This window comes from Theobroma cacao, chromosome 4 (assembly GCF_000208745.1).
Source record: "Theobroma cacao cultivar B97-61/B2 chromosome 4, Criollo_cocoa_genome_V2, whole genome shotgun sequence".
Lineage (NCBI taxonomy): Eukaryota > Viridiplantae > Streptophyta > Magnoliopsida > Malvales > Malvaceae > Theobroma > Theobroma cacao.
This window is the reverse complement of record NC_030853.1, coordinates 19072667-19098443: the sequence shown is the minus strand read 5'-3', so window position 1 is coordinate 19098443 and position 25777 is coordinate 19072667. Positions and strand designations below refer to the sequence as shown.

General features: G+C 34.8%; 1 protein-coding gene and 1 long non-coding RNA gene across 2 annotated transcripts; both read right to left on the bottom strand.

Annotated features, from left to right (window-relative positions):
* On the bottom strand, nt 2154-2598 carry LOC108661526. Its single transcript, XR_001927372.1, has 3 exons — nt 2544-2598; nt 2354-2413; nt 2154-2260 (listed from the first exon to the last, which is right to left on the bottom strand). It is a non-coding gene; the product is annotated as an uncharacterized LOC108661526 (long non-coding RNA).
* On the bottom strand, nt 3503-4424 carry LOC18601820 (6-phosphogluconate dehydrogenase, decarboxylating 3). Its single transcript, XM_018119040.1, has 4 exons — nt 4160-4424; nt 4017-4087; nt 3679-3802; nt 3503-3636 (listed from the first exon to the last, which is right to left on the bottom strand). Exons 1-4 carry the CDS (start codon nt 4422-4424, stop codon nt 3503-3505), a joined length of 594 nt encoding a protein of 197 aa, XP_017974529.1.

Sequence of the window (25777 nt, the reverse complement as noted above, 5' to 3'; positions counted from 1 at the left end):
AAAAATAAATAAAAATAAATAAAAAATAAAATCATGCAGGGGGCAACAAGTAAGAGAAATTCGATTAAATTTAATTAATTGAACACAAAATTAAAAAAAAATAAATAAAATAGAAGGAATACAAGAAGAAGAAAAACTTACTTATTTGAAAAGATTTGCAAAAGAATTGACTTTGCTCTGAATTTTTTTTGCTTTACTCTGAATATGAATGAAGAAAATTATTCATAATAATTTGATATTTATAAGTCACATAGAATCAAAGTTTTAATGAAAAAGATATTCAATATTATTACATAATCAATAAAATATTACAAATAGAATCAAGATTTTTTATGAAAAAGATATTAAATATTATTGCATAATCAATAAAATATTACAAAAGATATTGACATAAAAAAAAATGCAATCAAATATTACGAAAGATATTAAATATTATTGCATAATCAATCAAATATTACAAAAGATTTTAACATTACAAAAAAAAAAAAAAATCGATATTACACTTTACACAAGGCAATAACGTGTTACTACCTAAAGCATTACTGGCTAAGGTGTTACTGTCTAAAGTAGTACTGCCCAAGGCATTACTGCTCAAAGTGATACAATACAATACGTTATAGTACAAAAAAAAAAATTATACTTTAAATTAATACATAAGAATTATTTTTTTTTAACAATGAATTCTTATGCAGGGGGCAAAATGTAGATACTAGATTTTGATTAATACATATTTTTTAAAGAATTATTTTATAGCATAATATTGTACAAAGAATAACTTGAACAAGTGAAGTGCTACTTCACGTAGAATAACTGGAATAAGTGAAGCGCTACTTCAAGTATTACTTAAAGCAGAACAATTAAAAAAAGTAAAGTATTACTCCATATAAAATAACTAATGCAAGTAGAACAACCACCTTGAATAGAATAACTGTTTCACTTGGACGACAGTGAAAGTAACTCAGAATAAGAGACTCAGAATAAGAGACAGGGTTCATGAATTACTTTCACATTTGAGATGTTCTAGAGAGTTTGGCTTGGTGGCTGAGATATGGAGGTAGTTAAGAGGTCTTCCTCTTAACCCTTTCCTGAAGTACAAGTGTTTCACCCTCTTATCTTGTTCTCGTATACTTATTCATGTACAGCTTATTCTCTTGTTCCTATTCTCATACAGCTTCTTCTATCGTACCTATTCTTGTACACCTTTTTTCTATTACCTTTACTTGAGAACAAGTCTTACTACATTCAATTACAGTAACGGTTACTTACATTAATATTCTTCATAATAATGTTATTCATTAGGCGCATTAAAGCCAATTCTTATGTAACCGTCACTTTTAGCATTATATATAGAGCCTCACAATTCATTTGAAAGGACTCTCTTCTTTCCCTCTCCAAGCTAACACATTCTCAACTTGAGAGCTTTTCTCTCTAAATTCTCTCTCTAATTATCTTATACTCTCTAAGTCTCTTTAATTCTTTTCTTATTGTCTTCCACCTGTCACAACACTTAGTACTTCAGGAACTGCTTCAATCTTCCTCTCTGCCTCCTCTGGCACATCCTTTTACTTGTTTTCAACCACTTCTTCTCCCTATCACAAGAACCCCCTTTACAATGATATAGATGACCTGCCAGTAAGAGGGACATGTTCAATGGAGGATGTCTATCATAGAAGCCTTGTGGCTTTGTGTGAACCAAGCTCTTATAGTGAAGCCTCAAAAAACCCTGAATGGGTTGTTGCAATGCATGATGATAAACAAAAGTGGTACTTGGACTCTAGTGGCTAAGCCAAATGATCGACATATCATTGGGGTTAAGTGGATATTCAAGAAAAAGCTTAATCCTAATGGAATTCTTAACAAATTCAAGGCATGTTTGGTGGTGAAAGGATATAGCCAACTGCCAGGAATTGACTATATGGAGACATATGCTCCAGTTGCCCGTTATGATACAATTAGATTATTATTGGCTTTATCTGCAGCCTTGGGTTCGAATGTGTACCACTTGGATATCAAATCAACATTCTTCAATGGAGTTCTTGAAGAGGAAATATATGTTGACCAACCAGAAAGATTTGAGTTAATGCCAGGAAAGAACAAAGTATATAAGCTACACAAAGCCTTGTATGGCTTGAAACAAGCCCCACGCTCCTGGTACAGCAGAATCGATGCTTACTTAGCCAATTACGGCTTTGTGAGAAGCTTCAATGAGGTAACTCTTTACATACTCAAATCTGGTGAGCAAGTAGTGTTGATAGTTTCCCTGTACGTTGATGATATGCTAGTCACAGGGAAAGATGACAGAGCTCTATACAAATTCAAGTCTGAGATGAAAAAAGAGTTTGATATGACAGACCTTGGATTGATGAGTTATTTCCTAGGCTTGGAAATCAAACAATCATCAGATGGCATTCTTCTGTCACAGAAAAGTTACATCAGTGAAGTGCAAAAAAATTCCACATGAGTCAGTGCAAGTCCACTGCAACACCACTTGTTCCAAATAAAAAATTATCAGTCAAAATTGGAAGCAAGCTTGAGGATCTTACTGGTTATAGGAGCTTGATTAGGTCTCTGCTCTACATCTGTTCCTCTTGACCTGATGTTATGTATTCTGTCAGTTTTCTGTCAAGGTTTATGAAGGAACCCACTGACCAACACTATACTGCAGCCAAGCGTGTCCTCAAGTATCTAAAAGGTACATTGAACCATGAAATTCACTTCACAAGGTTTCCTAAGTTCAAACTTATAGGGTACTCAGATTGTGATTGGGCTGGCAACATTGATGACTCAAAGAGTACCTCAGGATATGTTTTCACTCTCGGTAATGGAGCTTTCTCATGGAACACTCACAAACAATCTGTTGTGGCTCAGTCATCTACTGAAGCAGAATACATATCTGCTGCTTCTGCTTCAAACCAAGCCATTTGGTTGAGAAAATTGCTTACTGATCTACAATTCCCTCAGAATCATGCTACTGATCTTTTTGTGGACAATAAATTTGCTATTGCCTTCACAAAAAATCCTGTTAATCATGGGAAAATGAAGCACATCCATGTTAAGTTTCACTCCATTAGAGATTTGTGTTCAGTACTATTCTTCTGAATCACAACTTGCTGACATCTTGACCAAGACCTTGATAAAGACCAAGTTCGAGACTCTCAGAAACAAGCTAAATGTTTGGAATGCAAGTGTTAAGGAGGAGTGTTAAGAGTAACACTTGCATGGCTTGTGACACTTGTCCTATTTTAATGTAAATTAAACCAGCTTATAGCAAGCTAAGTGTCTGGTGTACGTGTAAGGCTGCATGTATGTTAATGCTTATCTATATACACTTGGTGATTAAGTTCATACAACTGTTCTTGGTAGCCATATATAAACTCTCATCTTCATGTACTTAGATATAGCAGAATATATAAAATTCTGATAATTTTCTCCAACACTCTATGAAGTTCCTTACTTACCTCTGTTCTTGACCTTTAACAGAGGCTAACGTTCTTGCTTGATATCAATAACAGTCCACACTTTCCTCAGTCAAGACTTCACCAAATCCTCTTGATTTGAAGACTTTAGCAGCTTCAACTCTTTCCTCCTTTAATCCACTAAGGAAACTTGAATCCAAAGAAGCTGTAATTGTGGGAGCTGTAACAGACAAATCAGCTGCTTACTGTACAGTCCATTTACCGGTACCCTTCATGCCAGTTTTGTCCAAGACATTATCAACTAAATCACCATCTCCCTCATCATCCTTAATTCCAAATATATCAGCGGTGATTTCAATCAAGAAGCTCAAAAGCTCCCTTTTGTTCTATTTTGAGAAAACACTTTGTATCTGTTCATTCGATAATTTTCTAGCAGATTTCAGCACATCATAAGCTTCTGCAATCAACTGCCTATCACCATATTCAATTCCATTATGAACTATAACCCGTTGACTTATTGCTTGGTGCATAAACCCCTACCTAAAAAGCAAGATTCGAATCCCTTTTTCCAATTATAAAAAAAAAAATTCCCTTACGAACCATCTTAACAAAATTACCTGATCCTCCTTCACCAATGTAAGTCACACAAGGGCCATTATCTGGAACTTGAGCTGCAACCTTAAGAAGAATGTCTTCAATGTATTAGTAGGCTTCAAATGACCCTCCAAGCATCAAAGAGGGACCATTTCGTTCATCTTCTTCGCCACCTGAAACTCCCATTCCAAGGTATAACAAACCCAGTTTAGCCATAGCTTTCTCCCGCCTCTCAGTGTTTCCATGCCATTTGTTGCCACCATCTATGATACAATCACCTTTCTCCATGTACTTAGAGAGAGTCTTAATGGTTTGATCAACGGGAGCCCCTTCCTTAACAAGCATGATTATCACTCGAGATTTTTGGACCAACTGAACGAAAGATTCAGGATCATGGAAACCAAATACAGGCATTTCTCTTTCCTATTTAGCTCTTTCAACAGTCTCATCAACTTAGAAGTAGTTCGGTTATAAACAGAAATGGGGAAACCTTTCTCGGCAATGTCAAGCGCAAGATTTAGGCCCATAACAACACAACCAGCAAGTCCTATTCTTGTAGGTGGAGCCATATTTCTTTTGTTCAATTTTGACATCATTAGTGAGTTACCCAACAAAAAAAGAAAAAGATTTGACAAAAAAGAAGGAAATATCTAAAGTGAGAAATAACTTTTAAGATTTGTCGTTTTTTTAATAAACCAGCAATGACTCTAGATGATGTCCTCGAAAACTTAAATATAACCATGTCTGCACAGAATCTTTGAAACCTTCAAGAAAAGGTTAACCAATACAAGGTGAGCCTCACATTGTAAAAACTCTTTTTACCCTTTTTAGCCTGAAGGTTGAGCTATAGATCAAAGGTAGAGCTCCCACTTCCCTGAAGGCAGAAATCAACAGCAGGTCCATGATAAAGCCACCAAAAACTTAAACCAACTAAGCTACTAGGACCTTCTATGAACACTTAAATATAAATTTTTACCAAGTTGGTTCACATTTTAAGATCTCGTACATACAAAGTTGACTGTTTTACAAATAACATGGATTAAACAACACGAAGAAAAATGATTGTGCCTTAGTTACCTTTAAAGTTAAAAGATTCAAAAACTAATAATAATATAATGACATAAAAGGAAAGAAGGGTTCCAGCTGTTTATGAGAGTCAAAGAAAAAACCCAAAAAGACTTCAAGAAGAAAAACAATACTTTCTTATAGCAGATTCAACCAATGTGTCAATGAAAATCAAAGGTATATCATATATAATCCATACCTTCTTTAAGATCAGCAAAATCTTTGTAATCAGAAGCAATCAAATCAAAAGAATTGAAGAAAAAAAATTGACAAAACATTTCATCCAGAATGTAGTCCCATACAGAGACTTCATAAATCATGCATGACATATCCCAAATCTAAACCACTTTTAATAGCAACTCAAACTTTGGATACATGCAAATCTAAAAGACATAGCCATCGGCAATTCTCAATTAAAAGTTAGAAAGAAAACTACTTTGCATAATTAATGACGAAAAACAAAATTTTGAAACTAAATACATACTGAGATCCAACAAACAAATAAAGAGTTTCAAACTTTATTGAAATTCAACATAAAAAACTCAAAATAACTAAACTTGAAAATAAAAAATAATTATATTATTCTTAAGAGAAAAACAAATAATTGATTGGTATTGTCTAAATTAAATAATAAGTTTAAAGTACTATTTATAATGGCCGCCTTTTAATGTTAAAGTAATTCTACTTCTAATTATCTACTACAATTAGAATATATAATAAGAAATTTAAATAAAATAAGTGTTAACTTAAAATTTTAATACGAGTAAAATAAATAAAAGGAAATTCTATTGTAAATAAAATTCCTAAGTATGAAAGTCCCTATTCCGAAGTTTCCTCAATCATCCAGCCTTGCAGCAATTCTTGTGTGCGTTTCGTGTGCACTCCTGTGTGGCCCCATGTAGCTCATGTTTTACAGTTTGGGTTATGTCACTCATCTGGGGGCGTAGCCCATAAGTGCGCTGAGCAATAGAGCTTTATTTTCCTTTTCCAAGTACACCATTTTCAATAATTTTTTTCTTTTTGTTCAACACTTCTTCTTTTTCTCTTTTTTTTTTGTTATCTCAATTCCATACCTCCAAATTTATTTCTTTTTTTATTGTAGGTAGTGGGATGAATTCTAACAATTTTTGAATTTTTTTTTAGCAACTCCACCTATCTACCTTTTTCAACATTTAACTTAATCTCTATTTTTTAAAACAATATACACGATTAGGAGTGAGGGTTGCAAATTGGAATTTTCTTTTAAGGTTAAGGTTATTATCATGTGGTTAAATAAAGAAAGGAAAAATTAGGCTCAAAAGAGTATACTAGGGATAAAAGTTTAACAAAGTTAGCTTCGAGACAGACATTGGCAGCTATTTAGTAACTAACCTAAAGCTGCAGTGGTGCCTATAGTCTGGGAGTTTTATGCAAATGCAATTGAGCATGTTGATGGTGTTGCGTTTATCCGTGGCAAACAAGTCCCCTTTCACAGTCAAGCTATCAACGCATTTTTTAGGACCCCCAATATTGAGAATGATGAATATAGGCAGTACTTAGGCATCAGGATTGCAATGAGATTATATCGACGCTTCGTGTTGAGGGAGCCCAATGGAAGACATCACATGGTGAGCCCGTGTCATTTAAACGAAATGCTTTGAAAAAAGAGCTGAAAGTTTGGTTACACTTTGAAGCGACATGATTACTCCCATCCATTCATATCAGTGATGTCATGAGGGATCGCGCGGTTCTAATTTATGCCATTGTCACACATAAATCCATTGATATTGTTAAGGTTATTTCTCATGCTATCTTACATACAGGGTCGTGCTAAAAGAGATGGTATCGGTTTTCCTTCCTTGATCATTGCATTATGTGCGAGAGTTGGTGTGCACTGGAATGATAAAGAGGAGTTGCAACAATAAAAAATTCCCATCACCATGGGTATTCTTAAGCGATTAGAGGAATCTGCACCGGGAGCTGGTAGTTCTTCGCAAGCTGGCCCCTACCTTCCCAAGTGACTCCCACACACAGTGTTGCTCAATGGATGGAGCGCATAGATTGTAGATTAGACCGACATGAATGGCAAAATCGGACAATTAAACAAATGATGAGAGCCTATGCCAAACACATCGAGATGGATATGACTACTTTTCCTTCGTTGCCTATGGATTCCAACTTTGAGGACAATTTTGGTGGTGACGATGAGGAAGACTTGTAGACTGTAGCTTCCAAGTTAGAAGAGTATTCTTGTCCTTTTTCTTTAATTTTCTTTTATCACATTAAAGATAATGTTTGTTTCAAGTTTGGGGGAGTGCTTAAGAATTTTGTTGGTTTATATTTAGCAACTCCATCTTTCTCATTTTTCAACATTTAGCTCAATCTATATTTCCTAAAACAATATATATGCTTAGAAGTGAGGGTTGCAAAATTGGAATTTTGTTTTAAGGCTAAGGTTATTATCATGTGGTTAAACAAAGAAAGCGAAAATTAGGCTCAAAGGGGTATATTAGGGATAAAAGTTTAACAAGGTTGGCTTGAAAGGATCAAACGGTCCAAATATGGCCTAAATCATGTCCCATCCTAAGTGTTATCTAGAATTTCACTTCAAGAGAGAATCAAGCAAATTATAGAATCCTTGACTTCATTATACTTTTTATCAACATAAACTTTCTCTAAATCACATGATAATTCTAAGTAAAAGAGTATAGTGCTCAAATTATTGGAAGTCACATTCTAAAATAAAGCTAACACAAGAATATCACATAAAATTAAATCATAACTATATGCTTCCCAAAAGCTAAGAATCAAAAGATAATTAAAATATCATCCTAGGATTGGGACAATCATGAATGAGGTGCAACTATCTCAAATGTTTTTTTTTAACACAAATAAAACATGCAAAACATAAATAAAACATGCAAGACATATCTTAAAATAAAGCTAACTAAACATGAAAAAAAAAATGAACCAATAAAATTCTAAAACACTCCCCCAAACTTGGAACAAACATTGTCCTCAATGTGATAAAAAGAAAATTAAAGAAAAAGGACAAGAATTCTCCGCTAACTCTGAAGCTGCAGTCTACAAGTCCTCTTCATCGTCACTATTAAAATCATCCTCAAAGTCGAAATCCGTAGGCAACGAAGGAAAAGTAGTCATATCCATCCCGATGTGTTTGGCATATGTTCTCATCATTTATTCAATTGCTTGATTTTGCCTTTCGTGTCTGTCTAATGTACAATTTATGCGCTTCATCCATTGAGCAACAGTATGTGTGGGAGTTGCCTAGGAAAGTGGGGGGTGGCTTGAGAAGAACTACCAGCTTCAGGTGCAGATTTCTTCAATCGCTTAAGAATACCCATGGTGATGGGAATTTTCGGTTGTTGCAACTCCTTTTTATTGCTCCAGTGCACACCAGTTCTTGCACATAATGCAATGATCAAGAAGGAAAATCGATACCATCTCTTTTAGTATGACTTCTATGTAAGATGGCATGAGAAATAACCTAACCAATATCAATGGATTTATGTGTGATAATGGTATAAATTAGAATCGCGTGATCCCTTGTGACATCGCTGATATGAGTGCATGGGAGTAATCGTGCCATTACAAAGTGTAACCAAACTTTCAGCTCTTTTTTCATAACACTTCATTTAAATGACACGGGGCTTACCATGTGATGTCTTCCATTGGGCTCCCTCAACACAAAGCGTTGATATAATCTCATTGCAATCCTGATGATCATTCAAATACTGCCCATATTCATCATTCTCAATATTGGGGGTCCCAAAAAATGCGTTGATAGCTTGACTGTGAAAAGGGACTTGTTTGCCACGGACAAACGCAACACCATCAACATGCTCAATTGTAATTGAATAAAACTCCCAGACTACAAACACCACTGCAACTTTAGGTTGGTTACTAAATAGCTGCCAATGTTTGTCTCGAAGCATGTCATGAATCTCCTTATAAGGAAAGATAGGGATATCTATCCCTCATTTAGGAATTGGCACTTTGTTGATTAACGATGTATGATATCTCACAGAGGCATTGACAGAGATGAACTTTGATCTATCAAAGGCACCACGAGAGGTTGGTTTGGATTGTTTGAGTGCCATTCCTACAAAAGAAATGCAATTATCAAAACAAATCTAGAGTAAAAGTATGCAAGTAGTGTTGTGTGCACAACCATGAAATATGAAAGATCCACAAGCACTAACTTAATTAATTTCTATCCTATTCAATAATTCGATTTACAATGTCACTCTGCAAGATGCAGCATAAATTCTTTATTCCTCACAACATTCATACAACATTCTCATAATCATAATATTCACCATGCAACAGTCCAAAAAATAAAATAAAATAATTCTATGACAATGAACTCATTCAAAATTTGCAGTTACTGCATGTTGTTACACCAACAATTCCAGAATGTATTCCTACTTGCCCAACCAATCAGTAAAAATGAAACAAACCCAACATTTACTCACATCAACAAACATTAACAATTATGTGTGCAACAAACAAAAAGATAACGAATCCATTCTATGGGCAACAAAAATTTAGCACTAATCATAAAAATTTCCTACACTCCAAACATACACCATGAGAGTGTAGGAAAACCCATTAATAAACCTACATAATGGATTCATTCAATGTGCAAAAATCATAAAGTTTTACAATGATCTTATTGTCACAAAACAATTTTTCTCTCACTACAAAAATCAAATATGTAGTAGAGAGAGAGAAAGAACTCACCTGGAGGGAGGATTGAATACAAGACAATGAAAACAAGTATGGAAAAGATGTAGAAATTGTAAATGAAGAAGAAAAGAAAAAAAATTCAACTAGTTTTTTTTTTTTTTATGTATGTGACGAAAAAGAGCGAGCAAAATATTTGAGAGAAGAGAGAAAGAAGGTGGCTGGAGAAGAAGAAGAAGAATGAAGAAGAAACAACAAAAAAAAAAAACTAAGGGTTTTTATAGGGTTGGGGCTGGGCCTCGATTCAGCGCCACGACTTTCATCTCCTAGCACCCAAAGCGAAACGTTTCGGGTTTTAGTGCCGTGGCGCTCACACATTCTGTTGGAAGCCTTTTTCAGTGCTTGTTCATCCTTATTTCAGGGCTCGGTGCTCAAGTTGAGGGTTGTGGCTTTGACTTCAATTTTTTATTTTTTTTAAATTTTTAATTTTTTTTTGAAACCAATTACCTGCAAAAGGAAACATAAAAAAATAAATCAAAAGAATTAAATTGTAACTAAAAAAGTTAAATAAAATAAAGGCTGAAATGAGTAAGGTTTAGGAGCTTGGGTTGCCTCTTAAAAAGTGCTTCATTTATAGCCTTCAGCTAGGCTGACTTGGACTTTAGGCCATGTCAAGTAAGTGTGTTAAGGACTTTTGACGATTAATTTCAACTCCTCAATAATGCTTCAATCTTTGTCCATTGACTTTAAATTTTTGACCATCTGTCCCTCTAACTTTGATTACTCCATATGGGAATACCTCATTAACAATGAAAGGACTGGACCACCTTGATTTGAGCTTTCTTGGAAATAATTTCAAGCGAAAGTTATAGAGCAACACTGATTGTCCCAGTTCAAAGCTTCTTTCCACAATCTTCTTATCATGCCATTGCTTTGTTTTCTCTTTATAGAGTTTAGCATTCTCATAAGCTTGAAGGTGAAATTCATCAAGTTCATTTAATTGCAACAACCTTTGCTCACCTGCTACTTGTAAATCAAAATTTAACTTCTTCACGGCCTAATAAGCATTGTGTTCAAGTTCCATTGGTAAGTGACAAGCTTTGCTAAAGACCAACTTGTATGGAGACATGCCAATTGGGGTCTTGTAAATAGTCTTAGATGCCCACAATGCATCATCCAATCTTCTTGCCTCATCTTTTCTTACGGGACACACTGTTTTTTCCAAAATCCTCTTGATTTCCCTATTTGATACTTCGGCTTGGCCCCTAGTTTGAGGATGGTACGCAATTGCAACCTTGTGTGTTAACTCCATATTTTGCTAAAAGCACATCAAAATACTTGTTGGAAAAGTGACTTCCCTCATCACTAATAATTGCCCTTGGAGTGCCAAATCGAGTGAAAATATTCTTCTTAATGAAATTCATCACCACATTTGAATCATTATTAGGAAAAGCTGCCACTTCAACCTATTTGGAGACATAATCTACGACAAGCAAAATGTATTTGTTGTTGTATGAATATATGAATGGACCCATAAAGTCAATACCCCATACATAAAAAATTTATATCTCTAGGATGTTGGTGAGAGGCATCTCATGTTGCCTTGAGATAGTTCCCATTCTTTGGCACCTGTCACAATACAAAACAAAATTGTGAGCATCTTTAAATAATGTAGTCCAATACAAACCTGATTGGAGGATGTTAGCAGTAGTCTTTGTTCCTCCAAAGTGTCTTCCATAATATGAAGAATGGCAATGGTGAAGCACACTTTGAATTTCTTATTCTGGGACATATTTTCTAAAGATCTGGTCTTTACACTGCTTGAACAAGTAAGGCTCATCCTAAAAATAAAATTTAACATCATGCAAAAATTTCTTTTTCTAATGAAAATTTAAATAAGGGGAATAATATCACTTACCAGATAATTCACGAAATCAGCATACCAAAGAAGTGATTTCTTACCAGTTTGAAGGATTTGTTTATCAGGAAAAGTATCCTTGATTAAGGTTGAATCCTTACCTTGAGCTTCAATCTCTAATCTTGAGAGATGGTCTACCACTTGATTTTCTGCTCTTTTTCTATCATGAATCTCTAAATCAAACTCTTGTAGCAAGAGAATCCACCTTATCAATCTTGGTTTGGCATCCTTCTTCGAAATCAAATATTTGATAGTTGAATGGTTAGTGTACACTATCACCTTTATCCCAACGAGATAGGAGCGAAATTTGTCAAAAGCAAAAACTACAACCAAGAGCTCATTTTTTGTTATGGTATAATTTTTCTAAGCCTCATTCAAAGTCTTGCTAGCATAATAGATGGAATAAAAGATTTTATCCTTCCTTTGTCCCAAAACAGTTCCCACCACATAATCACTCGCATCACACATTAGTTCAAAAGGGGGAGTCCAATCGGGACTGATAATGATAGGTGTAGATATTAATCTTTTCTTCAATTCATCAAAAGCAACAAGACATTCATTATCAAACTTAAATGGCACATCTTTTGCTTATAAATTGCAAAGTGGCTTAAAAATTTTTGAAAAGAATTTAATAAATCTTCTATAAAAACCAGCATGACCAAGAAACTTCTAATACCTTTGACATTTATTGGAGGTGGTAATTTCTCAATTGCTTCAATTTTTGCTTTAATTACCTCAATGCCGCTACTAGAGATCTTGTGCCCAAGGACAATAACTTCTCGCACCATAAAGTGACATTTTTCCCAGTTGAGCACTAAATTTGTTTCTTCACATCTCTTGAGTACCCTAGCAAGATTTAAGAGACAATCATCAAAATTATTTCCAAAGAAAGAAAAATCATCCACAAATACCTCCAAACATTTCTCCACCATGTCTGTGAATATGGCCATCATACATCTCTGAAAGGTGGCAGGTGCATTACATAATCCAAATGACATTCTTCTAAAAGCAAAAGTGCCATAAGGACATGTAAATGTAGTCTTTTCTTGATCTTCAAGAGCAATAGCAATTTGGTTATAACTAGAATAACCATCTAGAAAAAAAATAATATTCCTTACTAGCCAGACGATCCAACTTTTGATCAATTAATAGAAGAGGGAAGTGATCTTTTCTTGTAGCGTTATTGAGCTTGCAGTAGTCCATGTACACTCTCCATCCAGTCATAGTTCTTGTTGGAATGAGCTCATTATTTTCATTAACAACCACAGTCATTCCTTCTTTCTTAGGAACACATTGAATTGGACTTACCCATGAGCTATCAAAAATAGGATAAATTATTCCAACATCCAACCACTTGATGATTTCTTTCTTGACCACTTTTTTCATGATGGGATTCAATCTTCTTTGTTGTTCAATTGTGGCCTTGTGATTTTCCTCAAGGAGAAATTTGTGCATGCAAAAGAAGGGCTAATTCCCTTAATATATGCTATGGTCCACCCTATTGCTTTCTTGAATTCTCTAAGTGTCTTCAATAACTTCTCCTCTTGCATGTTAGTAAAAGAAGCTGAAATAATAATTGGAAGAGTCGAAGATTTTCCAAGAAAAGCATACCTCAAGTGTGCAGGCAAAGGTTTGAGTTCCAAAGTAGGTGGTTCCTCAATGAAAGGCTTAGAAGCTGGCATCAAAGAAGCTGAAACATCTAAAGACTCAAATTGATGATTAGTTCTAAGTCTTGAGTGGGCATTTAACAAATTTAAATATTAAATAAATTCATCATCATCCTTATCAGAATTAACAACTAGACATGCTTAAAGAGGATCATTGGGATATTCTTCTAAGAAAATATCTCGTGTAAAGTCATTTACCACACTCACAAAAAAACAGTCTTTAGATGTCACAGGCAATTTTAAAGCTTTGAAAATATTAAATGTTACTTGTTGATCTTGAACTCTCAAAGTGAGCTCTCCTTTTTCAACATCAATCAAAGCTCTAGTAGTTGCTAATAATGGTCTCCCAAGAATGATTGGAATTTACCAAGAATGATTGGAATTTGCCTATCTTCTTCCATGTCAAGAATTATAAAATCAACTGAAAAAATAAATTTATCGACCTTGACAAGAACATCTTCAATAATTCCCCTTGGGTACACATAAAAACGATTAGCCAGTTGCAAAGTAACAGAAGTGGGTTTGCATTCCCTAAACCAAGTTTCTCAGAAATTGACCAAGGCATTAAATTGATACTTGCACCTAAATCGCTCAAAACTTTTGTAAAAAATAAATTACAAATAGTGCAAGGGATTGTGAAACTACCTGGATCTTTGAGTTTTGGTGGTAGTTTATTTTGAAGAATTGCACTACACTCTTCCATAAGGGAGACAGTTTCAAACTTACTTAGCTTTCTCTTTTTGGAGAGGATGTCCTTTAAGAACTTGACATAATTGGGAGTTTGTTCCAAAGCTTTAGCAAAAGGAATATTTATGTGTAATTTCTTGAAGACGTTGATGAATTTCTGAAATTGCTTTTCAAGCTTTTGTTTTTGGAGCCTTTGGGGAAAAAGTGGTGGAGGATGGATGACTTGAGAAGTTCTTTGATTTTCAGCCTTGTCATATTCTTTCTGTTCAATTTCACTCTCTTTCTTACACATTCTTTCCTTATCAACATGTTCATTCTCAAGTTCAATGACTTTTTCATTCACCATTTCAATCTCTTTTCCACTCCTTAAAGTGATTGCTTGGCATTGTTCCTTACCTTTAGGATTGATTTGTGTGTCATTGGGTAAGGAACCTTGAGGTCTATTATTGATGGATTTTGCAAGCTATCCCACTTGGGTATTAAGATTTCTCAAGGAGGCTCTTTGACTTTGAATTATAACATCAGTCTTGGATATATATTGCAAAAGAAGTTCTTCCAATTGGGACTTCTTTTTAGGAATTTGTGGTCTAACCTGTTGTTGAAAACCAAAAGGCATGATGGGTTTTGGATTGGAAAGCCCTGCATTGTTGTTCCATGAAACGTTAGGGTGGTTTCTCCAATTAGGATTATAAGTATTGGAATATTGATTATTCTGCTGTCTATTGAAGTTCCCCATGAATTGGATTGATTTAGAATTGTATGGACATTGATCATTTGAATGGCCATCTCCACACATCTCACAAACTATAAATGAATTTTAAACTGCATGGACTCCTAGTGTGTCAAACTTCTTAGATAGTGCAGCCACTTGTGCAGCTACTTGAGCAGTTAAGGTGCCAAGTGCATCAATTTCATAAGCTCCAACAGCTTTTCTCGAACCCAACCTTTCTGAAGGCCATTGATAATTATTTGAGGCCATATCTTCTAACAAATTATAAGCATCTGCATCATTCTTACTCATTAATGCTCCACTAATAGCAGCATCAATTGTAGTTTTGATTGACCCAACCAACCCATTGTAGAATGTCTGAACTTGTAACTAATCAAGAATCCCATGATGCAGACATCTTCTAAGTAGTTCTTTAAACTTCTCCCAAGCTTCATACAAGGACTCACCATCATATTATGTGAATGCGGTGATATCGTTCCTCATCTTTGCAATCTTGGCAGTCGAAAAAATTTTGTTAGAAACTTTTGTGCCAAGTCTTCCTATGTAGTGATAGACTCATTGGGCAGTGAATTAGGCTAGCTCTTTGCTTTATCCCTCAGAGAAAACAGAAATAGTCTCAATCTAATAGCATCATCAGTTACTCCATTATCTTTAAAGGTATCACAAATCTCCAAGAAATTTACGAAATGAGAATTAAGATTATCACTAGGTAACCCACCAAACTAGACTGAAGACTGAATCATCTGAATGTAAGCTGGTTTAATTTTGAAATTATTTGCATTGATGGAAGGTCTCTTAATGCTTTGGTGCAAACCTTGCATAAGAGAAACAACATAATCCTACAGTGCTCTATTTGCTTCTGAAATAAAATTAAAGGCATTATTGCTATTGTTATTGTTATCCTCAGCCGTTGTTTGATTTAAATCTGCAACTTGCGAATTCTCCCTTCGACATCTTCTAAAAGTTCTTTCTATCTCAGAATCAAAAAGAACAAGATTCAAGTTGTTTTTTCTTTGCATAGAATGACCAAAGATATCTACAAGTAAACAAAATCTAACATTAAAACAAGAAAAATAAAATTTGAAGTAAGATTAAATTGCTTGGTATTAGTATTAGTATAAATTCTAGAAACAAGTCCTCGGCAACGGCGCCAAAAATTTGTCAGTTAAAATTCTGCTACACAAGTATACATATTGAATAGATAGTATATAAGCAATAGAGTATTAATCTCGCAGAAAATTGATCTAAAATTTTACTAAGTACTAAAATTAAAACAATTTAATCTTATCTAAACAATCAATATCAAATAACTAAATTAACTAACTAAAAATACTTAACCAAAATTTAAACTAAGAAAAATCAAAATAATAATAACTTGAGTAAATATCAAACCTAACAAGTCTAGGATTACAATATCCCTCACACTTCATCTAATCTTACCTCTCTTCCTTAACTTATTTCAATGGGTTTAATTGTTAACCTAAAGTCTTAAATTATTTATAAAGGTCTCTCGACTCATCTTATAAAAATATCTATTTTAACTAAAACACTATATCCTTATGTGAATTGAAATTAAAACAGATTCATTAAGTTCATGCTCTAATTTGGCTGTATATGTCCTATAGGTATATCCCTATCCTGTACGCCAATCAATTAATATGATCATATACTATCCGAATTTTAGTCTACACTAAACTCCCTTTCCCAAGTTTGTTTAGGTTCCTAAATCAATTTAATTGGTGGTCAAGCAAGTAAGAGCATGAAGAACAAATTGGAATAAACAATCAAATCCCATTAAAGGTAAGTAAGAAATAGATTTAAAATGTAGATTACATGTGAGTTCAGTTGCAATCCTAGAAAAAGAAAATTAGCTACTCATGATTGCAAAAACAAATAACATTATATAAAATTCAACCATTGAAAGTAACAAGAAAAGTAAAAGCTAAGGAAGAAAACAAAACAAATATTTGCAGCTTTGCTCTCCAAGTTTTAGCCTCAACTTCTAGCTTCCTGAATCTCCAAAAGTTGTATAACCTAATGTTCTTAAAAATATCCTATTTATACTAATAAACTTAACCTATAGTTCCCTAAGTTGACCTATGATTTAAATGGGCTTAAAAGTGTAATGAGAGACCCAAAAAATCAATTGTCAGCCTTTAAAAATTTCCATTCCTGCTATAGTACGTCCAACAATTTTCTGACATGATTTTCTCTATCTTCAAAGCAGAACTGGTAAAGTAATCTCATGAAAGTTGTAGCTCTATCTCTTAGCTTTCCAATGGTCCAAAAATCACATCATTTGGAGTTCTGTAGGGCAAGCTATGGCTAAAACATTGAAGCATATGTAAGCAGACTATCGGGTCTTTCAATACCTTACTTTCCAAAATTAAGCCAAATTCTTTTAATTCTTACGAAAAATATAAAAACTAATAAATAAATAATAACCAAATCAAAAGAAATAACATAAAATTAAAATAACTCACTTAAAAATAAACTAATTATAAAAACAACTAAAAATAAGTAAATTATAATTGAAAATTAAGGACTTAGCTAATATTTAATAACAAAATTAGACTAAAATAATTCTATAAAATAGAATTACCAGTAGGTTGACTAGTCAAATGATAATGGAAAACTAGTTAGGAAGAACTAGTAAAGTTTAATTATGGAAGTAACATTTGGATTTATATTCACATGAATTAGGTTAGTTGTGATGCTAATTGTGTGTGATAGGTTCCAACGAGACTCCACTTCCACTTGGAGCACTAGTTGAAATTTGGAGTTGAAAAAAAAAAAGAAATCAACAAAAACAAGTGAGTGAACTTGCATTTAAAATGTTTTGGACAAATGCAAATGTGTTTGAATAAAGGACTTGAATAATCTTATTTGACTCTTTTAAAATATGCATAGGAACAAGCCTTTGATGAGTGATATCCTTATGTTGTAAAATGTATAATGTGATGAATCATGTGTTCGAATTATTATATTGAATTTCTAATTGAATTGTGGTGTGTGATACATTGAGAATCTTGGGATGTTGTAAGTAGTGGTATGATGGTTAATATCGTTTTCCTTGGAAGTTGGATTGTGTAACGATGTATATGACCAAAAATAATGAACTATGTGGAAGGTATTAATATGTAAAATTCTTGTTTGCATATTGTTATGTATGCCATGCTTTAGGAGGTACTGTCAAATGGCATTTATAACCATGTATGTGCGGTGTAGGAGTGCACTTAATGGTAATGGTGGCATACAGTTTGGGTGAGCTCATGACACGACGACCGTGTGCGGTGTGGGAGTGCACATGATGATAATAGCTATGTGCGATGTGAGAGTGCACATGAACTGAGTTAAGGTCGGTGGTTGTATGCATCGAACCATGTTGACTATTTTTGAGAGTGAGCTAGATGTCTTTAATGCATGCTTGATAATATATATATATATATATATATATATATATAATATGCACTCATAAATACTTATACACATGTTTGCATATACTATAGAGATGTTGGAGAAATGTAATGTGATTGCATTGAATGTTGAAGGTTGGAATTCCTAAATGTTTTCAAAATGATTTAAAGGACAACATAGCATCGAGTTTGGTTTTGAAATATAAATTGCATTATTCCTAACATAAGTGTATCGTGTTACATAAAACATTTCGTATTGTTTGCTTGTTCCCTTCTTATGTTCACGCACTAGGTTTATGTTCATTCTTTTCAACTTCATGTTTTGGTTTTCAGATTCGGAGGTAGTTGGATCCTAAGTTAAGGTGCTCCCTCATACTCATCTTTTGGTAGGTTTATCATGACACTCAATGATAATGCCCACACCTAGAGTCACTCCGTTGATAGTCAAGGGTCTTTTGCATCTGTACATGGTTGTTTTAATGTGAATTGTGAGATTTGTTGTAAACATTGTATGTTTAATTTGATTAATAATGTTGTCATTGTTGGCAAGTGATAACATTTTTTTGAGGATGGTATATGCTTGGTTGTCATGATTTATTTTAGAAGAAATTATTATTGGAAATTACGAATTATGGATCTCAAAGAAAGAAGGGTGATATATGGACTAATGAACAAGTTTACATAGAGAGGCTTGCTTAGGCGTAATGGGCTCTGCCTATTGAGCCTATGTGCTGGTCATGGCCCAAGATTAGGATGTGACACCACTGTTGCTCACCTTCACCATCGATGGCATTAAAAACTTTCTCCTTCCTTCTCTTACTATTGAACTCCCCACTCTAAATTGGAACAACCACTTCAACAACACAAACCTTTCTCCCACATCCATGGTTTCACATTTTACTTCCCTTGCATATTTGTAATTTTTGGTTTTTGGTATTTTTTATTTTAGCTATTGTGTCGGTTGGTAGAAGCTAGGATTTTTTTGTTCTAAGGTTTTTTTTTTTTTAAAAAAAGGGACTTCTCAGGTTTTTAAAAAAATCAACTGTTGATTTTTTTTGGGTTCTTTTGAAATCTCACCTTTTATGAAATATGGCCTTCTTCAAAATCTCCGCCCACCCCAACAAATTCAAAAATTTTAAAATTTCTTAAAGAACTCGACTGTCCAAGTTTTTGGACAATCAGAAGATGAAATCATGCTCTTCTAAGCATAATTTCAAAGATGAGGGCCTCCAAATTAAAGAAAATTAACTTAAGGTGACCTCAAATTCGACTGCCCAAGGAGCACTGAATGCTCTGTGTGGGCTGCTTCCTAAAGGTTGACTATAGAGGCATGCGTTGCTCTTTCTTTTTTTTTTTAACAAATTTATTTTATTTATTACTTATTATTATTATTATTTATTTGAGAACCATGAATGTAGGTGTCTACACTTACCATAAATAATCTTAACTTAGTCTATTAGAGAAGGCTGCTGGTCTTTCTAAGGGTTCTTGGGTAAAGCAAAGGCTAGGCCGCACGGGTCAAGAGAAAACCCCCGTGATACTTGGCATTAGAGCGGTAATGAAAAACATAAGAAATGGAGTGATAAGCGAGGGTGTTGCTTCCACCTTTGATGTAAGAAAGGCATGTTCGAGTAGGGTGAAAAAGAAGTGCTTGTTGAAAGACCACTTTTCAGTGATGAAGACTAGGTTGACTCGCCAAAAGGAGGGTGTGGTAGAGTTGGCTGATCATTGCAATGCTGGTTAGGCTCGAATGGACGAGTTTGAAGAACAAGAGTTTGAGCTACGAGAAGAGCTACAGGTTGCCTTCAACTAGACCCTCGAGGCATTAACTTAGCATGATGCTATACGTGAGGCTAAGGCCAAGCAACTAAGGCACGAAATAAGCGAGTAGAGGCAAAAGTTCGAAGCATGCAAGGCACTCTTTGAGGGAGGGTTGTTGACCATGTAGTTGACTAGCAAGGTAGACATTCCCAAATCAAAAAGTTCAAGCGCCAATGGAGTGCCCAAGACATTGACAACTTTCTTTAGGGGATGGAGTAATACTTTTGGCCACCAACATTGCTGATGATCATAAAAAAATCAACATGACTTCAATGTATCTTATTGACTTGGCATGTTTGCCATGGCATAGATGGTGTGACAAGAGGCACGACGGACCTACCATCTTAACATGGGCTGATTTCGTACGGGAGCTGAGGGCCTAGTTCTACCCTGAGTATACCCAAAATAAGGCATACGGGATATTAAGGAGCTTGATGCAACGTGCAGGAGTTTGGAATATGTGAGGGAGTTCATGGAGCTCATGCTGCAAATTAGTGACCTATGCGAGTGGGAGGCTTTGTTTTGCTTCTTTAATGGGCTAAGACAGTGGGCAAAGTAAGAGCTTCAACGTCGCAGGGTCCAAGACATTATTGCTACAATGGCCGCGACAAAGTCCCTAATTAAGTTCCGTAAACCTAAGGTTGAAAAGGACATTGGCAAGGGGAAAACTTTCTACCATTTGTTGCCAATCATGTGCCGAGGAGTAGCACCAGCGGACAGTTTAGCTCGCGGGGTACTAACCAAGGTAGCAAGGCCAAGTAGGACAAAGGGAAAAAGCCTTAAAAGTGTTTTCTGTGTGACGGGGTCACACTAGGTCCGAGATTGCCCCAAGAGGAGCAAACTTTCTACCATCGCACAGAAGGATAGCGATGAACAACTGAGGGGTGAAACCTTGAGGCTGGGAACCATGTTGCTAGTAGCGCTCAAACAACATAAGTCGAGCTACACCAAAGGCTTGATGTGCGTAAACATCATGGTGGCGGGCAAGAAACCAAATGCTTTGGTCGACACTAGTGTGAGTGATCTATTTGCTTTTGTCAACACAGCCAAGATGTTGGGGCTTGACACCATGGTAAGGGCCTCACACATCAAGACTGTGAATAGCACAGAAGTCCCCACCTTGGCCACTGTGAGCAATGTGAGCATGCAGCTAGGTGAATAAGTAGGTAAGGAATTCATTGAGGTAATTCCTGTTAATGATTATGACTTTGTTATTGGCTTGGATTTCCTTGATTGCATTATTGCCTTGGTTGTCCCTTTTTCAGACTACATTGTGATACTTGACTCTTGAAGTCAACGCGTGGTGCCAATGAGGTGCGAGTAGTAACTTGCGACCAAGACACTGAGCACCATACAACTTTATGATGGTGTGTGCAGGGGTGAGGAGACCTACATAGCCACACTGTCCATGAATGAAAGCGAGACGAATCAGGTAGCACTTGTGTCGAGTGAGGTAGTAAGGTTTTTGGATGAGTACATTGATGTGATGCTAGTTAAGTTGCCAAGCTACTTGCCACGCAAGTGGGGAGTAGACCACAAGATCGAACTTGTCCCTGGTGCATAGCCACTAGCAAGGGCACTTTACCACTTGGCACCTTTTGAAGTAGTTGAACTAAGTTGACAGCTCACAAAGTTGATTAAGGTAGGCTTTATTCTGCTAAGCAAAGCACCCTATGGTGCGCCTATCCTCTTCTAATGGAAGCATGATGGCTCCCTATGCCTGTGCATTGATTACTGAGCATTGAATTAGCTAACCATTAAGAATCGCTACCTAATCCCCAACATTTCTTAGTTGTTCGATCAACTAGGTGAGGCCAAGGTTTTTTCCAAACCAATGGCAAGGGACTATAGCTTGAGAGTAAGTAAGCTGGCTTGATGGTGGATGAGCAATGTGGGTTGAGACTTAAATTTTCTGCCAAGGTAGCATTGTGGCGCGCAGGCAGTACACGAGAAGCCTAAGCATGGAATTGGAGTGCAGATGGTGCATGACACACAAGAGCATATTAGAGTGCAGCTAGGGTGTGTAGAGAGGCAGCTAGCCCGTAAGTTGTGCAAGAATCACTAGCTAGCCCATAGAGTGTAGGGTAGCTATTACTAGCTGTTAGAGAGGAGCTTGGGGGCACGTTAAACTAGCCCACCTCGGTTCAGATTGCTGCCTAGCCATTAAACACTGCCTTGTAACGGCTTTAATAGGTCTTTGGCCTATATAATCCCCTTGAGCACCTTTATTGGTAACTAATGACTATTGTACTAAGTTCTTATGCAATAAAACTCTCCCCTTGTTCCCAAAGCTCACTTTATTGTTATTGTGCCTAACATAAACAATCCTAACTTAGTCTATATGAAAAGGTTGCGAATCTTTCTAAGGGTTTTGGGTAAGGCAAAGGCTAGGCCACACGGGTCAAAAAAAAAAAACCCTTGTGACACTGGCAGCCACATACAAATGGTGTACTTTGTCTCATTAAACTCAAGACTTGACTTTATACTAAGCGTTGAGTTAAGTCACCATGGGTGACTTTCAATTTAAGAGCTTGAGCCTCATCCCCTTTAAGGTCTTATTTACAATATCTCTGGCAAGACTTTTCGTTAAAAGATTCGCCAAGTTTTCACTCGACCTTACTATATACACCATTTTCTATCCAAACATTATATTTGTATGCTATATATATTGTCACTCACGAACCAAATTTCTTCTTAAAACATATGATGCACCCATGAAATGATGATATGATTTTTCAATTTTAAATAATTGTAAACAAAAACCTTGTATTGAAAAAATATTCATAGACCATCTCAATGCTTTTATGAAGTCTATAATTTTTTCCTCACCTAGGGAAGTTCTCGAGATAACTCGTCTCTACAAGCTTTTCAAGAAATTCCCATCATCGAGGTTCTTATACCCATTGGCAAAATAATTCAGTCACGTGTGATGCAAAATCATAAATGATGCAAAATAAATGCATTTATAAATGTAATATTTAATTTCAAACTTTATGGTTATATACTTAATGATTGACTTTAATTGAATACCATTTTTTTTGTGTTCTAACTATATATTTTTCTTTTAAATTGACCTCAACCATTAAACCACCTTTTAATTGAGTAAACAAATTGACTTAAAAAAAGTCTTTTATTTAAAATAAGTACTTGAATATATTGTTGATTACTGTATCAAATAATTAAGAAAAATACCCTTCTAACCCTAAGTTTTAATTGAAAAACCTTGTTTTGAAAAAATATTCATAGCCCATCCACCCCAAAAGTGTACACAGCGTTAACAGAGAAGGATGAAAGGATTAAAATTTGCCTTTTCTTTATTAATTTAAAAAATCATTATTTTATTTTTTTTGAAAAAAACAAAAAAGGGAAGTACTAGCTCCTTAAGAAAGGGGAACACCAATCGGGGGGAGAGAAGGAGAATGCACTAAATCTTGGTGCTCCCTTCCCTTAGGGAACATCGACGATGTTCATTTTTTTAATTAATAAAAATTATATAATAATTTTTAAAATTAATAAAGGGAAAATTTTCATTTCAATATTGTCACGTCATTATACTAATGGAAATACTAATGGTTAACTAATAACTGGGACCTATGTGCCCAGCGAAAGATTTTTTTTTGAGACGGAGTGTCTATTTTGCAAATTAATGGATCTGTTTAGAATTTCGATTAAAACTCAAGGAGCTAAGAGTATTTTACCCTAAATAATTTTATATAAAATATTTAATATTAAATTAATTCTCTTAGATTATTGTTCCCATTAAGATAATTATTTGAATTAACAAAGTGTTGGGATATAAAGTTAAGGTTTACCTTGAGGCTTCAGCAAAAACCCCAACCAAATATTGCATCTAGGAAAATTGTCTCGAAAATGTGACTCTTCGCCTTCTCAGGTGAAGTTCCATCATCTGGTTAACTCAAAATAATCGTCCTATTTTTATGTTTACCTAATGTCTTCATTTTATCATTGCCTTGTTTTGCTATACTTCATTTCAAGAAAACCCATTTCATAAAGTGCTTGATTTGTTTCATATTCTTAATATCTTATTTTTGATCCTTTATTGAGTCATTCTTTGTCATTAATGCACTTTTACTTTTGGAAATATTTTTCTTGTATTACACTTATTTGATTTGTAGTTGAAAAACATTTAGAGCATTTCAAAAATAATCATTTGCTAGCATTTGATTGAGTAGTTTTGTAAAAGATTTACACATGCATCATAACTCTCTTTGAAACTCTTTTTGCATCCTTTGAAAACGACTCTAGTAATCAATGGTCAACTATAAAACTAGTATAGTCGACTACAAGGTTTTCAAATTGCTTTAAAACAAGTTCTTCACAAGCATAGTCTACTAGAAACTTTTTATAGTCGACTACAATAGTGTTTTCTAGTTTCTCAAGTTCAAAACATTTTTTTAAATCCAATTCGCTCCTTCTTTAATATTTTCATTGAGCTAACTTTTCTAGCAACATCTATTAATGTTTGCACTCGATACTTAAAAGCATCACAATCTTCAATTGGATCTCCAGTAGCTTCGCCATGATAATCACATCTCGTGTTTAGATTGTACGACTTCAGGTATGGAGGTCGCAAGGGTTCCAAAGGTACAACGGCAATGAGATGATCATGAATCAATTGGTGAAATAGTTCTCTGTAGGTAACTGGAATGTGGTCAAACTATTTTTTCTTATTGGATTGTTTTTTTGTGATGCCCTAACTAGAAGTAGTGGCAGTTGACGATGGTGCGCATAGCTAGGTTTGAGGAGCTTGTTGAAAAAGCAATTGAAAGGTGCTTGGGCAGGGCTACAAACATGGATGCAAACCAATGTTCATGGGTTGAAAAGTTGATCAAAAAGTGGTAGATTTAAGGTATGTGCTTGATTGCCAATCACTATTAGGAGGTTAAGCAAGACCCAAGGAACCCATCTTGGTCATGAAGCTTTTTAGTTCAATCATTTATGTATTTAACTCATCCATCCCTCTCATGACTTTTTCCAAACCTTGATTTCTACTTGGCCCACTAAGTAAAGTGTTGGACTTATCAACGACAAATAGGCTTTCATTCATGGTTGCTTGAGGAATGGTTTAGTCTGAGGTGATGGGAATTATTAAGGATGAATTCCATTGGCTTTATTGAGATGTTCAACCATTTCCATCAATTTGACAAAATGTCCCCTCATCTTTCTAAAGTTGGGTGCAAATTCTTCCTAATTGCATTCTAGTGCACTTATCCTTACTTTCAACTGATGTTCCATATCTTTCAATCCTTTTGGCCCAAACCAAAATAAATTAGGAAAGAAAATCAAGACTTTACAAAAATTTGAATTTTTTTTCAAAAAATGGATTTATTCCCTTTCCTACAAAGCTAACAACACTATAGGTTTCTTCTATATTAGAATTAACATGAGAGGATTTCATGTAGATGAAAATGATATATATATATATATATATATATTATGCATGAAATGCTATGGTGCCTTGATGTATGGATGATATGAAGTGAAATGGAAGACCACATTACTGAAAATCATGTATAATGAGAAGTAGAAAATTTTATTTAAAACTAAAATCCCTCTCTTTTTGTTGTTTTTGAAGAAAATGGAAGAAATAAAAAAAAATTATTTTCTCTTTTCCTGTTGCCTAAATGAAAACCCTTTTTCTTCTTTTTCTTTTTGTTTCTTTTCAAAGAAAGGAAGAGACACAAGAAACATCACTTTCTCTTTTTTCTTCCTCATTTATTTTTTATAAGAGAGAAAGTATTTCTCTCTTTTTACTC

Excerpts from the sequence above, each read along its gene's own strand:
- LOC18601820 (XM_018119040.1), bottom strand. The coding sequence starts at position 4,424 with ATGCCTGTATTTGGTTTCCATGATCCTGAATCTTTCGTTCAGTTGGTC. Across the intron at positions 4,088-4,159 it reads CGAAGAAGATGAACGAAATG|CTCAAGTTCCAGATAATGGC; the intron begins GTCCCTCTTTGA and ends TTAAGGTTGCAG. Across the intron at positions 3,637-3,678 it reads AACTGGCATGAAGGGTACCG|CTCCCACAATTACAGCTTCT; the intron begins GTAAATGGACTG and ends TGTCTGTTACAG.